General features: G+C 46.3%; 3 protein-coding genes across 4 annotated transcripts; all 3 read left to right on the top strand.

The window, feature by feature from the left end:
* Positions 1-1,670: 1,670 nt before the first annotated feature.
* On the top strand, positions 1,671-9,687 carry colgalt1b (collagen beta(1-O)galactosyltransferase 1b). Its single transcript, XM_057035380.1, has 12 exons — positions 1,671-2,003; positions 3,840-3,950; positions 4,035-4,152; positions 5,460-5,594; positions 6,113-6,317; positions 6,836-6,955; positions 7,364-7,440; positions 7,579-7,685; positions 7,963-8,095; positions 8,178-8,305; positions 8,422-8,628; positions 8,717-9,687. The coding sequence occupies exons 1-12, from the start codon at positions 1,786-1,788 to the stop codon at positions 8,985-8,987; spliced, it is 1,830 nt and encodes a 609-aa protein (XP_056891360.1). The 5' UTR covers positions 1,671-1,785; the 3' UTR covers positions 8,988-9,687.
* Positions 9,688-10,605: 918 nt separating this feature from the next.
* LOC130527162 (nucleoredoxin-like protein 1) lies at positions 10,606-14,656 on the top strand. 2 transcript variants are annotated; one of them, XR_008950948.1, is made up of 5 exons: positions 10,606-11,105; positions 12,198-12,462; positions 12,567-12,656; positions 12,876-13,422; positions 13,475-14,656. XR_008950948.1 is itself a non-coding variant. In XM_057035381.1 (4 exons), exons 2-4 carry the CDS (start codon positions 12,227-12,229, stop codon positions 13,243-13,245), a joined length of 696 nt encoding a protein of 231 aa, XP_056891361.1. In that variant the 5' UTR covers positions 10,606-11,105; positions 12,198-12,226; the 3' UTR covers positions 13,246-14,656. The 2 variants fall into 2 exon arrangements, 1 of the variants encoding a protein (XP_056891361.1); XM_057035381.1 differs by having other exon boundaries at positions 12,876-14,656.
* Positions 14,657-14,838: 182 nt separating this feature from the next.
* LOC130527163 (nucleoredoxin-like protein 1) lies at positions 14,839-17,140 on the top strand. Its single transcript, XM_057035382.1, has 4 exons — positions 14,839-14,971; positions 15,120-15,399; positions 15,490-15,579; positions 16,035-17,140. Exons 2-4 carry the CDS (start codon positions 15,164-15,166, stop codon positions 16,363-16,365), a joined length of 657 nt encoding a protein of 218 aa, XP_056891362.1. The 5' UTR covers positions 14,839-14,971; positions 15,120-15,163; the 3' UTR covers positions 16,366-17,140.
* The last annotated feature ends 57 nt before the right edge of the window (positions 17,141-17,197 follow it).

A 17,197-nucleotide genomic window follows, 5' to 3' on the forward strand; every position in this document is an offset into this window, starting at 1 on the left:
GGACTGCTTTTCATGGTGGAAGCGGGACTTTCTGAAATTTAGGACCGCCACTTAGTGAGATAATGAAGAGTGTGTATATACACACATCCTGGGCATTGAAGCAGAAAATAGTCAATGGATATTTAGATTTACCAAATGTTGGCAGAGTTTGAAAAGTTAGATGAGAACATAATTCCAAACATGCCTGTTTTCTCTAACATGTTCAAACCCTTGGAAAAGAGATCCGGAACGTCTTTAAGGGCTGAACTGTCAGAACACTTTGAACAGAATTATCTGCAAATTTTGGCATAGGTGATATAAATGAAATCTTATTGCGTCCCCCTGCTGGAGGATCATTATTTCAAGCCATTTCTTTTGCTTGTGTTCTGTTGATTGTTTTTTAAAAAGAAGAAATAAAAAAATAGAGAGGGAACAAACATGATGGGCGGTTATCAATCGGAAATCCATTGGGAAGTCCAGACAAGAATGGAGGAGGAGCAGCTGGATTTATGGAAGAGGTCACTCAAACATGCAGCAAACACAATCGTCATGTCATAAAGTGTCATGTGGTGTACAATAGCAAAGATCAAACAATTGCTTACAATTAATAGAACTACATGTGACACATGCACCAACGCTTGACTATGAAACAGAGGGTTTAGGTCCTCAACCCTCTGTTTCTGCTCCTAAACTTTAGGAGCAGAAAAGCGGCTAAATGTTAACTTGTGGACACATGTCAGCAGGTGGCAGAGGCTGATGGCTACGCAGCATCGTGACCCCCAGCTCGCCTCAACAGTGTTGCTGAGTGCTGTCTTAATACTTTTGCACTTCTGATTAGAAGTATTAAACTCACTGAATAATGATAACATGCAGTTGCAAGCAGGGTAAAACATGAAAACATATTTTTTTGTGTGGTATTAGTTTAAGTGGACCATGGTTGTCTATTGTGACTTATAATATAATCAGAACAAATTTGGACCATTTTATGAAATCTACGTAATGCAAAGAGCTTTACCTCCTTTTTCTTATACACCAGTGCAAGGTATTGAGTGACATATTAATACAAGTCAATATTTAACTGTCCATGGAATACAAACAGTGTAGAATTTAAAAATAAAATGTGGATAAAGGAGCTTTCTTTTGCACTGGGGAGATTAACCTATATCATTGGATGAAATATAGCAGTTTTACTTGTTTGTGGAACTTTTAATTTTGAATTACTTTTTATTGAGACGTATGTTTTTATCCATCTATATAAAAACCTTTGCAGCCTTTGGGTGATGGAAAATAAAAACGGTTCAACTCAAGTCACATTGCTGTTCGCATTGTTTTTTCGTTGCAGATTGCAACATTTTATGTATAAATTGTGACTATCAAGTATCTGCAGATGTGAAATCTAGACGTGACCTTTGGCCTTTAAGGCTCTTCTTCTGCGGGTCCGTGCTTCAGGCACGAGCGCTCTACTTCCTGTAACTGGACTCTTAAAGGGGAGGAGTACACCGCGGCCAAATCGTTAGACACAACAAAACAATTCCTCGGGGTAATGTCAATTAAAAGTTCTCATGAGCATATATCACCAAATAAAAGATTCTGGTTTGTATTTCCCACATGCGAGAAAGACGCATAAGCCCAGGGCTGGGACTGATTTGCCGAGCTCTGATGGGGGAAAACCCCCACCCCTTTAATAGAGCCAGAGACTCCGCCATGTAACCAGTGTCGGCATAACACAACAGCGGGATTCTCACTATTCTGCATCTGCCGTTCCCTGATCTGTGCCTCGTCACCACCCAGTTTCTCTCCCCTGCCATGCACCCGGTCGGCTCGCTTCTGCTTGTCCTGTTGTCCTTTCTTCTGCTGGCCCCGAGCCGGGGATATTTCCCCGAGGAGCGCTGGAGCCCCGAGTCTCCGCTCCTCGCTCCTCGGGTCGTCATCGCACTGATCTGCCGCAACTCGGCGCACTCGCTGCCGCTGTTCCTCGGAACTATTGAGCGCCTCAATTACCCGAAGGACCGCATTGCGCTTTGGTGAGTGTTTCCAGTCAAACAATGAAAACAAACGCACGACTGAAATATTTTACAACTATGATTTATTGATTTTTAAAAAAAACTTTATTACGACAATGCGGGACTGAACGTCGGGGGCGCCGGGGACACGTCAAGCCCTCCCAGTCCTAATTGTGTGCGGTTGTGCATTTTCCCAGTGTGTAAATCAACTCTAACTCCAGATCTGATCAGTTAATGTCACTTTGACTATTGTTTGGAGTTTTCCTGAACTCTCATGAAAAGTCCCATTAGATTTTTCATCGCCCCTCGGGGTTTTCTCGCTTGCCTCCCCTCCCTCCTGCTCATGTCTCTCCCTCTTCCGCTTCTTCATGTTCCGCTCTCGATCCACTGGGAACAGAACCACCAGTCTTGTGTTAATATTGCATCAAGAAAAAGATATACTGATTGTAGTTCTGTCACCCAGTGTGCAGCCGTCTCCATCGTTTTGATCGAAAGCGCCATAATTCTTCATCTCATTTGATCTTATGCAAGGTTTAACTTGTGTTTTTCTTTAACATTAATTTTAGAAACAGCCTGAAACTGAGCTGTCGTGCACTGGCTGTTGATTCATTAATTAAACCTGATTACTTATTTGAGAGGGACATCCAGAATGTAGATGCTGAAGCTTTCCTCCTCTTTTGTTTGACCCCACTAATCTCCAAACAGAGAAATGTAGCATGAACGTTGGTGAGGTATTAGACTGACAGCTTATAGTGGATTGCCTGACAAGCAGCAACATGGGCCATCATGGTATGTGCCTGTTTTGTGAGGACATGCAGAATGGATATACGGTGCATCGGCACTCATAAAAATCCGTTTACCTAATTTCTCTCTTCCTTTATCCTCCATCTGGATTTCTGCTGTTGGCGCGGTGGTGGTTTGAAACGTTTCGATTCACCAAGTGAATTCAGAGAGAGATTTTTGGGGCTCTTCCGCCGGGAACTCCTCTGCCGGGGCTCCGAGCGTGCAAAGTCAATGTGAGACTGTGACTGCAGGCCCCCACCAGAGTGACCTCAGGTTTTTAATACCTGTGTGAGCGAAACAGCGTTGCACTCAAACCAACATCGGGGGCCACTGATGAGGGTCAGATGTTTCTGTGAGTTTGCAGCGAGCTGGAAAATTCCCTGCACCTCCATTTTCTATCCTGTCTGTCAAAACACAGAGGGGAAAAGACAGCTAATGGAAAAAACTGTAACTGAAAACCACCAGGACTGTGCAGAGCCGAGCCGTGCCGACGCTCGCAGCACATATGCATGAAAACTCTCCTGTTTACACATTCCATTCAGCTGTCTGCATTTATCTCCCTCTGCTTTTGCCTGTGTCCTCACCGACCCGCAGACATCTGCTGTGATAACACAGACAGCAGATAAAAAAAACACCTCCTCCATTGTTGCCTTAATCCTGGTCCTGCTTTGATGCGCTCTGCTCTGATCCGAATCTGCTCTGATCCGAATCCAGATGGACAATAAACCATTCTTAGATATTAGGGATATATAGTGGCATGTCATACTATTAAATTAATAATTATTTGGTTATTAGAACTTTAAAGACCAAGATGTGCAAATTGCTGCCTGAGACACGAAAACCTATGTTTAAAATTACACTCAAATTACTCATTTGAGTTTAAGATTGATCATCTTTACATTGCTCGGGTGCTTTTTGTAATAGAATTCTTAAGCCTTGGAAACCATCACACTGAGGGCATCAGATTAAACAAGAACAATATTAGAGATACTGCAGTGCGAAAACAAGACTGAGATTAAAACCCCATCGGCTTCTGCATCAATAATAGTGTGTCACTCTTCTGTCCTGCCACAGGGTGGCGACAGATCACAATAAAGACAACACCACAAGCATCCTGAGAAGCTGGCTCATCGGGGTGCAGAATGACTATCACTATGTGGAGTGGAGACCTGATGATGAAAGCAGGTAGGTGTGTGTTTGTGTGGGTATGGGGGGGGGGGCAAATATCAATGAAATTCTAAACCTTAATCTGCTCCGTTCATGCTTCAGTGCCTTTGCAGATGAGACGGGGCCTAAACACTGGAACAATCTTCGTTACGAACATGTAATGAAGCTGCGGCAGGCGGCTCTGGACACCGCTCGCGAGATATGGGCCGACTACATTCTGGTATGTTATCATCCAGTAGCAGCTTTTCAGTGTTGCTCACGCTGCATTTCTGTGTGCGAGGAAAAGTTAGACGCTGACGATAACGTGGGCGATTCATCCATGTCAGCCGGTGTTCAAACACTACGGGGTGAAAATAAACAAAACCCTAATGAGAAGCCAAAAGTGTTTGACTCATCTTGGTTTAAGCTGCAATTATATCATTTTATCTGCCAGCAAAACGGTAATTAATCAGGAGCGCTGTTGCTATGGTTACCTGCATGCTTGATATGAAAGGTGCACAGATTGAGCAGATCTTGCACTCTTTCCTCGTGCTTTTTAGCTCCGCAGCTATTGGAAACAGACTGATCGCTGCAGCCATGCGTCGGTCTGTCGTAGTAAAGACGGACAACACTCTCATTTACCAGCTCCATGTTCCAACCCCCACCTGCGGCCAAGAGCTGTGGGTAGTGACCGTAAGAAGGAGGTCACGGATGCAAGCGGCCCGAAACGAGCTTCTTCTACGGGGTGTCTGGGTTCTCCCTTAGAGATGGGGTGAGAAGCTCGGGCACCTACAAGGGGCTCAGAGTAGGTCCAGGCGAGGTGATGGGGTGTCTGATCAGGATGCCTCCCTTGGGGAGGTTTTCTGGCACGTCAAATTGAAGGGGAGACCGCTGGAGGGACCAGGTCTCCCAGCTCACCTGGGAAGGCCTCAGGGTCCCTCAGGAGAGCAGGACAAAGTGGCCGGTTGAGAGGGACGTCTGGGCTCTTCTGCATCCTCCTGCCCCCGGATAAGCAGTGGAAAAGGAATGGATGTATATTAGACCAAGATTTAGAATTGTATCAATTTCAAGATCTTTCGGGATGCTTTTTAAATGTTGCTTACTTGAGTAGATATTTATCAATTAATCTGATTGGTTAAACTGCAGTAAGAATCACCAGTTGGGAATGAATCCGACTTTATATTTCGGCACCAGAATCACCTTCTACGTGAAACGCCGTTTGCCCGGATAGAGAAATTGCAGGTTTCTTGGGAAGCTTTCGTTTATTTCACATTAGCCTGAGACACAGATGAAATGCTTCCACACAGAAAACTGTCCTGTGAACATGAAACATCGGCTTTTGTCACAGCAGAGCAGAAAGCAGCCTCCTGATAATACGAGCGCACTGGAATGAAGGGGTGTGTGGAAAATTCTGGACTGTGATGGAACTAGAGAGGACGGAGCTCTTACTAGATGCTGGACTCTGAATAAACGTGCCGACCGTGTCGCTCACACGGACTCCGTGGGGCCTGTTTGTAAATGAGAGGCGTCTTCCGTGTCCCTCTGCAGGTGGTCGACTGTGACAACCTGCTCACCAATCCAGATGTGCTGTGGAAGCTGATGAGCGAGAACAAGACTATTGTAGCGCCCATGCTGGAGTCCAGGGCCGCCTACTCCAACTTCTGGTGTGGCATGACGTCTCAGGTAACGTACTTTTGTTGGGATGTTGTCCCTTTAATGCCTTTGTTTGAATGATTTGGTGTCCCGCTTCCTTCACTTTTGGATGAGCGACGCTCAGACTAATCAGGCATAAGATAACAGGCCTAATATTGCTCCACTTCTGCTGCCCACCGACACGTTAGCAGCAGATCCTTTAAGTCCTGTGAATTGAGCTGAGGCCTCTGTGCTCGGGACATGTTTGTCCAGCACAGCCCACAGACGCCTGATTGGTCCGAGTCCGTCCACACCTCACACTCGCCGCGCTCCCCGAACCTGTCGTGAAGCTTTTCTGCTTCGTAGCGGGGCTCGTTATCCTGCTAAAATAGCTCGCAGCCTTCAGGGAACATCGTTGCCTTGAAGGGAAACCATACATATTTTATTTTAGCGCCTTCCAAAATGACTTTGCGCATTAGCAAAGATGGCTACTACCCACAGAAGCGATTGCAGGAACAGTTAGATCTGTGGGATTTGCCTTTTACACCATGTATGTGCCCTTCCTGTAGGGTTACTACAAGCGCACACCGGCTTACATCCCCATCCGTAAGAGGGAGCGTCGTGGCTGTTTTGCTGTACCGATGGTCCATTCCACATATCTAGTAGATCTGCGGAAAGAGGCCTCCCGCCAGCTGGCGTTTTATCCTCCGCACTCCGAGTACAGCTGGGCTCTCGATGACGTCATCGTATTCGCCTACTCCGCTCGCATGGCAGGTAAGACCTTTCACCTATGGCGTCAGCACGGAGGCGGGGTCCAGTTCAGAAAATGGAGCTTTAGTTCCGTCGGGCGTGAACGTGAGCGGGGATGTCGTCTGTCTGTGGGCCCCACGAGGAGCTGGCAACAGCTGGGATAGCCCCCACGCATCCCACCCCATCAATGGAAGCCAGATGTTATGATTCACTGTTGCCACATAAGCATTCGAAGAGGATCCAACACAGTGTCGCCAATAAACAAACTACGTAATGTCTTTCGTAAGTTTGGTGACAGTCGATGTTATTTATGTCAGTTTATATATTACGTATGATTGAAGTCATGCGCCATGACTTATATGCCTTTGAGAGACCAAACCATGGTGCCAGTAGTAACCGAAGCAGGTTTTAGCCCTCTTTCTTGGAGTTAATGCTGTTTCAGAGTTAAATCCTCATTTCAGGGGGACCACTCAGAGCAGATTTGGACCGGTTATGTGTGTCTTGTGTGTATTTCTGAGTTTTCCATCTGATTTTCTTCCTAGATGTGCAGATGTATGTGTGCAACAAGGAAATCTATGGGTATTTTCCTGTCCCAATGCCCTCCCATGCTACCTTGAATGACGAGGGGGAAAGCTTCTTGCATACACAGCTGGAGGTCATGGGTAAGTCACAAGGTCACAGGTGTCACAGGAGAAAACGTTAGACTTTTATATGGGTTTACCCTGACTAATACCTTAACCTCCTTCAGAACTAGATTTCATGTTTTAGGATTGTATTCTTTTATAGTAATGCTGCAATGTTTGTTTGTATGTTTTAGAAGTTTAAACCTATGAATTATACATAATGAATAGGGCTATAATAACAGTACTTCTGTAGGAGTCCTGGCTAATTCAACTTAAGTGTATTTTATATTCATTTAATTATGAGTCTTTGGCGTTAGAGCTAATTGAATAATCTCTCGAATGCTGTGGATGCTAGTTTGAAAGTCCCCGTTTCAACGCATTACTTATTCTCTTTGTGTGTTACTGTATATACCACAACCCTTTTTTTCCTTTCTCTTCCCTTTAAAGTGCAAAATCCTCCCTTGGAGCATTCTAGCTTCCTGTCTGTTCCTCCTAAAAAACCCAGCAAGATGGGGTTTGATGAGGTACGTTCACCCCCCCTCCCATCCCACACACACACACACACACACACACACCACACACACACACACACACACGCAGAGTGTTCAGTGGACTATGTGTGTGTATGCAAGGTTCCTTATTTGTTATTTGTGTGCATCCAGGTGTTCATGATCAATCTGGTCCGGAGATCTGACCGTCGTGAGCGGATGCTGAGGACTCTGTATGAGCTGGAGCTCAGCTGTCAGGTTGTTGCTGCTGTAGATGGCAAGTACGTTTCTCGTCTTCTTCCTCTCCTCCTCCGCCCGTCGGCCTGATTCCTGCCCGTCCAACCCGTCCTGTAGAGTGACGTGGAGAAACAATTGGTATAAGAGCGGCGGGCCGGGATCCGGCCTGTAGAGAATTCCCACAGGGGGAAAAAAATGCAGCTTTGACCTTCAAATTGACGGTCTTGTCATTGGAACTAAAAGACAGCTTGTCCTTCTAAATGCATGACTAATGTGAAGTGTTATTTCCTTCGGTAACCGCTTCATTTTCCCTCCTCTCAGAGCGATGAATAAGACTGATGTTGAGGCATTGGGGATTCATATGCTGCCAGGATACAAGGACCCTTATCATGGTCGACCTCTCACTAAAGGTGAACTGGGTTGTTTCCTCTCTCATTACAACATCTGGAAGGAGGTGAGATACGTGGACGCTCTTGAACACCAGCTATCTCTTCGCTCTGATTGCTTTGCGGCTTGCTAATTTGCACCACGTGTAGATCGTAGATCGCGGTCTGCAGACCTCCCTTGTCATTGAGGACGACCTCCGCTTCGAGGTGTTCTTCAAACGCCGTTTGCAGACGCTGCTGCAGGAGGTGACCACACACAAGCTGGACTGGGATCTTATGTGAGTAACGGCTCAGTGACGCGAGGCGGCGATGCACAAAACAGGATATTATCGAATTCCCCGTCACGTCTGACACGAGGCGCGTGTTTTTTCGCTCTCTGTCGCGTCCCCTGCAGTTATATAGGGAGAAAGCGGATGCAGACCGACCACCCTGAGACGTCCGTGCCCAACATCCACAATCTGGTCGAGGCAGACTATTCCTATTGGACGCTCGGCTACCTCTTATCATTACAAGGAGCCCAGAAGCTCCTCAGGGCCGACCCTCTGAAAAAGATGCTTCCTGTGGATGAGTTCCTCCCTGTCATGTACAACAAGCATCCGATGTGAGTACGAGCTTTGGGTCCTCGGGGCTGTCTCTTCTTTTTAAGCTCTTGTTAATCTGATTGCATCCTCGCTGCTTTCTCTCATCAGTTCAGAGTACATGGAACCCTTTAAGAGGCGGGACCTGCGCGCCTTTTCAGCCGAACCGCTCCTTGTGTATCCCACCCATTACACGGGCGACCCGGGCTACATCAGCGACACGGAGACATCGGTGGTGTGGGACAACGAGACGGTCAAAACCGACTGGGACCGGGCCAAGTCGAGGAAAACGCGGGAGCAGGAGGAGCTGAGCTTCGAAGCTCAGAACTCTGACGTGTTGCAGTCCGACCTGGAGAAGTTTAGCTCCCGGGACGAGCTGTGATGACGAGGGGAGAGGACCCACAGAGACATGGATCAAAGCTGTGATACGGGGACAAAACGGATATGAAAACGGAATATGTGCAGGGTGGTGAAGGACTTTCCCTCTCCAGTCTTTCAAGCATGTGTAGTTGTTCCAAACGCAATAATCAAGTGAATTAGAATTCTCCATTCTATCCTCGGAACCCAGGAGGTTAGAGTTCACTCTCCAAGGGTCGGCAAGCAGCTTTCCTTTAATTTATTGCATTCAGGCACACATCTCATGTTTAATCGCGTCCCGGTCACTAGGTCCTGCAAACTTTCCCCATTTTTTGCTCATCAAAGACAAAGGTTCACAGATTGAACAAATTCTAAAATGCGTTTGAAAATCAGCAGTGGCAGTTTCACATTCAGTTGGTTGACGATATCCGTTTTCAGGCCTCGATCGGCAGTTGCCAAGATAAAAAAGGAACATCCCCTTTCGGGTTCCAAGAAGCAGTTAAAGTCCTGTTGCTTAATATCGTCACATATTCTCTTGACTCATCAAAGCCTGTGTTTTATTTCCAGTCAGACAAACTGGCTGGTTTTCTGTGCTCCCCTCACTTTGAGTCGCAATTGGATTTTATTCACTCAAAACACAAATTGATATTCATTTTGAGTACGTTTTTATGGCTGTTATTACCAAATATGCTTTTTAACCAAAGAATAAAATTTTTATAATGAAATGTTGGCCTATTCTTTTCCTTTTTTTTTCCATTGAAGATTTAATTTGTTTGCTTTTAGCTGGTACAAGTGAGAATAAAAAGCATCTTTCGGAAAACTGGCATTACTTAAAGCTGAATTTTAGTCTAGAATGGACTGACTCTTGCTGCATTTTTAAGATGTAAGATTAGATTTCAGATTTTATATGAGGGCAATGAAAAATAAATGGCAGGGATTATAAATAAATGTCCATGTAATATAGTTAAATTTATTAAGAAAATGAATAAAAGCTGATGCGTTTTCTATAAAGCTAGCATGAGTATTTCCCTTTTATTTCAATATAGAAACAAACCCGCTAGAAACGTCCTGCCGTCTCCTCCAGTTATCATTGTGGCAGCTCGACCAAGGAGAAACGATACGATTATCCAGCACAGTGCGGAACGCCAAGGCCTCGGTTTGAATCTCACGCATTCCCAGGTTGGCTCACACCCATGACGTTGAGACTAGCAAAGTTTGTCGTCCTCCTGTATCTCTTCTCTAACCCAAATGTTTTGTCTCTCTCTGCCTTTTGACCTTGGCTACTTAAGCAGGCGGGGGTGGCGATACCCCCTCAGCCCGACCACAACCAGCCTGGTTGCCTGACCTTCTGACCTTTACAACGCTACAGTCTTCGTACGATCACAGATAATTAAACCTCATTTCCAAAGAGCCAATGGAGAAAATACACGAGGAAACGATTTAACGGTGTCATTTATCCTTGTTGTTTACATTTTGGAGCAGAAGCAGAGCACGGCGGATGAGTCTGGAGAATATGCCCTCCTGGTCTCGGTGATGACACGAGAAGCTGTGCACACGTTGGTGTTCCGCCACATGCGCTGGCAGACGTCTGTGTGACTCAGACTAATCCTATTAGATCGACCTCTATATTTACCTCATCACTCTCAAAGCTTAAGACAGCCCCCCCCCCAACAGTGTCTCTGCAGATCAGTACCTGCCATAGGACGACCCGCTCTGGGTCTGAACAGAACCGGGTTGCGCTCAAAGGTCCCCTTCTTCCTGTCAGTTGTTAATAACATCACAACAACTATCTTATGCTTTGATGGAATGTTGCTTCCTGTCTTCATTACCACAGTTTAAGTCAATCTAATTGGACCCGTTCCCTTGTTTCCTCTCACCTGCCCTCTTCGCTACAGGTAATAAGATTGCTGTTGAGCTTTTTAAGACATGCACGAATGTGCACGGAGGCAATCTCTGACTCTAAATGACAGCGCCGCCACACCTCCAGCGACGTGTAGCCATAATCTCCCTCCAGTTGGCCACAGGGAGCGAGGTGGCGAAGACGGAGGACAAGGAAGGTGAAAAGTCTGATTAAATCAAAGGGATGAGCTGAAAGAGAGGAAGTGGATGAATTTGCTTCTTTTAGGGCTCGATGAGTTTTGAGGTAAGGACAGCTGTGTGTGTGTGTGTGTGTGTGTGTGTGTGTATGCGTGTGTGTGTGTGTGTACAGCCACCAGGGTGTGTATCCTATGTTTGTTTCCCTTTTCTCCAAATGTAAACGTGAGCTCTGACCTTTCAGACTCCTCCAGTAAACCTTATTGTTATTCCCAGGATTGGTTTAATGTGCTGCTCACTTTCAAACATCATTTATTGAACGTCAGTCCTGGAAGTTTGGCTCCGGAGTCTCAGATGGATCTGGCACAGCGCAGTGCCAGAGAGCCAAACCTAATTTGAGAGGTTATCGCTTTCGATTAGTCGCCCAGGGTGAGTGGCGGGATGTGAAACACAGGCTAGCTGAGACAGATAAAGCTCACCTCTGAGCTCTTAGGTGCAGACTTAATTTACACATCCAAAATTTGTTTTTCCCCTGAGCACCACTGACCCCCTAACCCTAAGGCTAAAGTCCTTATTTTACCACCTTAGGATGGTGGTAAATGGACTGGGGGTTTTCAGAGGACCGCGTGCTACCTCTTCAACAAGTCTCTGCCCAGGGGGGAAGGATATAACCCTGACACTCTAACCCTAAAAACAAGCCTGAACCCTCAAACACACCTTTGAAGTTGTGAGGACAAGCCAGAATGTCCTTGTTTTGCAGATGAAATGCGTGTTGTGATCTTCTGACATGTAAACCAACACTCTCACACACACACACAGATTCAAGTCACCATCATTTACATAAATCAGCACATCTGTGGAGTTCACTTTTTCTTGCGTTGCCTCTGTAAGCTGAGTCCCAGCCTTCTTCAAACACCCCCACACTCAGGTATTTCCTTGAGGCTTTTTATTTTTTCATTATAAATATTTTTCATGAGAAAAATAACTAAGGGCCAAAAGAGTGAATCATGATGTAATGCAGAACCAACCTGTTTTACTATTATTATTTCTATATTTTATTGAAGAAAGTAAACACTTGCTTTGGTTTTGGATATTTTGTTTCATCACGTGCACTGAAACTTACGGGCACATGCAACAAATGGTGTTAATAATCAGCAATGAGCTTAATTAGCGGTATTTCTCTGTCCTCGGCATCATCCAGAGGCCATTTTCCCCCCTCGTACCTTCATCATGGTGGACCTGTTCCTGAACCGAGTCCTGGTGGAGAACAACTGGGACCAGGACAAGCTCAACACGGAGCGCGAGATTGTCGGCATCCTTGAAAACCGCATCACGCTGCTTTTCTTCGGGTCGGCCACCTGCCAAAAGTGTCAGGAGTTTCTGCCTCTTCTCAACAACTTCTTCAAGAGGCTGAAGGATCCGGCTTACATCGAATACCCCAAGCTGCTCGCTCTCATCGTCATCAGGTCTTTCACTTTTATCTCCACGCTGCACGCAGGTGTGATGGCGACGCTCACGTTCGCACCGCGTTATCGTTAATGTGATTTCCGTTTCTATGACCTGTCTCCAGCTTAGACGAATCAGAGGAGGAGCAGGAAATGATTCTTCAGAAGCTGCACAAGAAGGTTCTGTTTCTGGCCTTTGATGACCCATACAGACAGTAGGTGGATGGAGAAAATGAAGTCTGTCCCGTTTCTTGACTTATTTCTGCCTTTTAAACCTCTTTGAATATGTGTTTCTTAGAGTACTTCCAAATAAAAGCACCCAAAACACTGGTCAAATATATTACACAAATCAGTGAAATGGAAACACATTTTCATGAGTAACAATCTGTGAGGGTTTTATTTGAAGAAGCACTGTAGATGTCTCCCTGTCTCAGGGAACTGCGGGCCATGTTTGAGGTGAAAGAAGTTCCTACAGTGGTGGTCCTTCGTCCTGATGGCTCCGTCCTCATGCCGAACGCCGTGCAGGACATCTGCAACTATGGCTCCGAGTGTTTCCGAGACTGGCAGGAATCGGGGGAGCTCATCGAGAGGACCTTCATGCTCAACGAGGAGTTCGACAACATGAATCTGCGGAGCGTCAGTGACCCTGTGAGGAGACTCAAATACAAAACGGAGGACGACAAGAGGAAGAAGAGGTGGTGGAAGCCGTGGGGCAAGAATAAAGGGGAAGAAGACGAAGAAAATAGTGGAGGTTGGGATGCCAAGAAAAGGGAGAGGGATTGGGGAACGTGGAGAAAAAAATGAAGAAAAAGCAACAAATTTACAGGAAGAAGCAAACTGCATATAAACCTCTGGTGTCATCATCATTTCAACCCTCAGAAATCCATCATGTCAGGCACAAATGTAGCCTGAGATCTACTGGTTTTACAGTACAACATAGCGATCACATTAAACATCATTAGCTATTATTATTAAACAGCTGTCACAGCAAATATTATTATTAACTATTATCATAACATTTTTTTAAAATAAGTGCACTTTTAACTATTTTCCTTAACCTTAATGATTTCTAGATATATAGATGATGGGTGTTACGGTATGGACTTTAGAGAGGACACGAGAGCAGACCAGAACACAGTGGTAAGAGGGTCCAAATGAGTTTTATTTCGGGGGCAGCAACACAAAGCCAAACACTCCTCCTGGACTACGGGTAGCTCAGAAGTGGGATCCGCACTTCATGGGGTCCAACGGAGAGTCCTCAGACCAGAAGCAGTCCTCCGGGACTGCAGAGAACCCTGGAACCGGGCACGGCACGCTCATCGGTCCAGCAGAACGGCATGGAGTCCTTGAGCGTGCCGGGAAACAAACAGGACAGCAACAGAAACACCAAGACACTCCGGCCCCAATGGGCAGGCGCTCCTACCCACAGTGCCAGCTGTAGGCAATGAAGCTCCCCTACACCCCCTGGAGGAAAAAACCAGACACCACCCTGGACCCCAACAATGAGAGCTTGAACCACCGGCAGAAGACTGTCAAAGTGACATTCACTTCAAAAGTTATTTATATTGATTGATATGCAAATATAAAATAATGCAAAGGGACCTCATTCTGCGTTTTAGTTTTTAGTTTAGTTTTTTATATCTTACATTCCCATGAAACAATAATGTAACAATAGGGTCAGACGAGGTCTCCCAGCAAATGAGCCACTGTGCTCAGACACTGTTAGCATCGCTAACAGAGCAACAATGCTAAACGCTGATACAAAGAGAAAGAAGTCACGCCCTTTGATAGCCTTTAACTCAATGTTTTAAGGGTGTGCTTTAATTACAGCTTTTAAAAGATACTTTAAAAAAACCTCAGCATATACAGAGCTTCATGAGAGCTAGCCTGTGAGCTCCATTAGCTCATACCACCATGTCCATCTCCTCTATCCCTTTTAGTCCAGACTATTTCCACAAGTTATTCACTCCTAAATAGTTGGTTAAACAGCAGCAGCGGCTGCAGTGGTGGAGAAATCCAAATGATACATTGATTAAGTGTAGAAAATAAATCAATAACGCACTTGAATCCACTTTAAAAAGAAAAGTTTGTTGTGACAGCAGTAGTTGTTAAGGCGGAGTGAAATATTCAAAAAAGAGTTTTAAACCAATAGATAGTGACTTCTCATTGACTATTGTCCCAATCCTGGAGAATAAAGGACACTCATGTAAGGTCATTGTGTTTCTTTTATGAAGCGCATCTAAGACACTTTAATGTCTATACTGTTGCTACACACACACACACACACACACACACACACAGGGACGAGGGAGGGAGGTGGAGCGGGGGACACAAGGGAGCGAGCTGCCATCACGATGAACGAAGCCGGCACAGTCAATGATTGATTGTGATATGAACTGACAGGCCAGGAACCGGTGGGAGAACGACCCAGAAGGAGCTGAAGGGGCGAAAAAAAGCAATCAAAGTTGGGGATATTTCCTCGACAGTTCTCTTTGGAGCTGTGGCTTCCGGGAGATAATATTTATAAGAGGTAAGCAACTGTGAGGATTATCCGATTAAACTGCCAGCTCATTGGGCCTGGGTGCTTCACCAGAGCTCTGAACGTCTGTAAGCTGTGCTCATCACGACACTCTGATTTCCACAGAAAACTTTGCAAATGTTCTCCACCTTCTCTCCAGACTGGTCATTGACATAAATCTCCCTTTCCGACGCTCCTTCTGGCATGGTGGATCTGTTCATCGACCGGGTCCTGCTGAAGAACAACACGGACCAGGATGAGCTGGACACGGAACGGGAGATCGTGGCACGCCTGCAGAACCGGATCCTGCTGCTCTTCTTTGGGTGTGTCACGAGCGAGAGCTGCCAGCTCTTCGCTCCCAAACTCTCCAGCTTCTTCAAACAGCTGACTGATGAAGCCTACGTGGATCGCTCTGCTCAGCTGGTCCTGCTCTACATTAGGTATCGCACACACTTCGCACAGTTTAGCTCTTTTGTGTAGAAAACCCGAGGAACCAATATTGAAACCTTCTTTTATCTTTTATCCATCAGCATGGACGAGACTGAGGAACAGCTAGGCAGCTTTCTTAAAGAGCTGCCCAAGAAGTGCCTGTTCCTGGCCTTTGAGGACCCCTTCAGGAGGTGTGTGGTTTAGTTCAAGGGTCATCCAGCCCTACGAGGCTCATAATCCAGCCAGGTTTTCTGTCCTACCAGGGTCAGGGTTTTGATTTGACAAAGGAAAGTGGGGCAGGATTGTTCCCTGTTCCCTACTCATAGGGTGCACTCACTGAACACAAGTCATGGTGCTAAAACTGCATCACAGCGTCTCATAATTACGTTCGAGATCGACATCAGCGCTGTTAAAAAGACCACGGGATGATTGCTTAGTTAGGGAGCGTTAGCGTTATCCCATTATGCAATGCATTATGGGATATTATGATAAATTGAGTGCCCTATATAGGGGACTTTATTGAGTGCTATGTAGTGTATAGGGGGTTGTTTCAGATACAGTGTGGGATTCTAGGTGAAAGCAGGTGCAGGACAGGGTTGATGACCACCTTGGTTTACTTTGAGAATAACTGATGGGATGTCTACAGGGAGCTGGAGGCCATGTTTCATGTGGAGGAGCTGCCCACGGTGGTGGTACTGCGTCCCGACTGCTCGGTCCTCGCCCCCAACGCCGTGGAGGAGATCCTCCGCTTGGGGCCGGACTGCTACCGCAACTGGCAGGAAGCTGCGGAGCTCATCGACCGAAACTTCATGATCGGCGAGGACTTTGAGCAGACGTCCTCGCGCAGCTGGAGCGACCCCGTGAGGAGGCTGAAGTACAAGGTCGAAGACGAGCGGAGAAAAAAGACGAACAAAGGAAGGCGCGGGGACGCGGAGGTCGACAGAGGAGGAGAAGGGGGAGGGGGCATGCCGTTTTGATGGTGAGCAGCAAACATGTTCAGAAGAACCCTGTAATCAGGCAATGACACGACCAACGATGTGATCTCGGCATCAGAGCGTTCTCAGACATCCAAGCAAACCCTGCTTTACAGCACCAGGGGATCGCTCCAATCATCTCAACATCACCGCTCTGAAATCAACCCAGCAGTTGTTTGTGTTTGTTGCTGTTTTTTTTCCCCCTTCTTTTAAAAAAAAAGATGCAATCAAAAGCCCGATCTGAAGTTAGCAGCCTGGAAACGGAAGCAGTGTTTATGACGTCTGGCTGCGCTTCATGAAACACGCACGAAGCAATCACTGCCATTCAGAGCCAAGAGCCGACTTCCCTGCTAATCACTGATTTCCATCGACTTGCTCACACTGTTGCACGCCTGCTCACGTGGAAAGTGCACAGGTGCCGCATTTATACGCCCATCTGAACAGCTCCCGCATTGCTTGGCGCTTAAGTAGGTTCTCCTGCTCATCCTCTGCTGACCTTTGAGCCCAATGCTGCCTTATTGAACCTGAGATGCAGACATGAAAAGGGTGTCTTTTCCTCATTGTAACAGTAAAATGGCAGCCGGGAGGACAAAAGAGTGTTTGTAGAGCTGATCAAACCAGACCAACATCAGCTGTAGTGGAGGCACGTAGGATTGATTACAACCCGACCTCGACTGACAATGACAATGCCGCCTCACGGCCCTCCATACGCACAGGGCTTTAATGAAGGTGAGCGTGCGTGCGTGCGTGGCAGTGCGTGTGTGCCTGCATGATTGTGCTCACACAACACCTAAACAACATCTGAACGCCACTGCAGAAACTCTCCCTTCAGTCT

Source organism: Takifugu flavidus, chromosome 6, assembly GCF_003711565.1.
Source record: "Takifugu flavidus isolate HTHZ2018 chromosome 6, ASM371156v2, whole genome shotgun sequence".
Taxonomy (NCBI): domain Eukaryota; kingdom Metazoa; phylum Chordata; class Actinopteri; order Tetraodontiformes; family Tetraodontidae; genus Takifugu; species Takifugu flavidus.

Bases quoted from the DNA above. Each gene is read 5' to 3' on its own strand.
- colgalt1b (XM_057035380.1), top strand. From the start codon at position 1,786: ATGCACCCGGTCGGCTCGCTTCTGCTTGTCCTGTTGTCCTTTCTTCTG. The intron at 7,441-7,578 runs GTACGTTCACCC...GTGTGCATCCAG, and splicing joins GCAAGATGGGGTTTGATGAG to GTGTTCATGATCAATCTGGT. The intron at 8,306-8,421 runs GTGAGTAACGGC...CGTCCCCTGCAG, and splicing joins AAGCTGGACTGGGATCTTAT to TTATATAGGGAGAAAGCGGA.
- LOC130527162 (XM_057035381.1), top strand. From the start codon at position 12,227: ATGGTGGACCTGTTCCTGAACCGAGTCCTGGTGGAGAACAACTGGGAC. The intron at 12,463-12,566 runs GTCTTTCACTTT...ACCTGTCTCCAG, and splicing joins CTCGCTCTCATCGTCATCAG to CTTAGACGAATCAGAGGAGG. The intron at 12,657-12,875 runs GTAGGTGGATGG...TCCCTGTCTCAG, and splicing joins TTTGATGACCCATACAGACA to GGAACTGCGGGCCATGTTTG.
- LOC130527163 (XM_057035382.1), top strand. From the start codon at position 15,164: ATGGTGGATCTGTTCATCGACCGGGTCCTGCTGAAGAACAACACGGAC. The intron at 15,400-15,489 runs GTATCGCACACA...TTTATCCATCAG, and splicing joins CTGGTCCTGCTCTACATTAG to CATGGACGAGACTGAGGAAC. The intron at 15,580-16,034 runs GTGTGTGGTTTA...GGATGTCTACAG, and splicing joins TTTGAGGACCCCTTCAGGAG to GGAGCTGGAGGCCATGTTTC.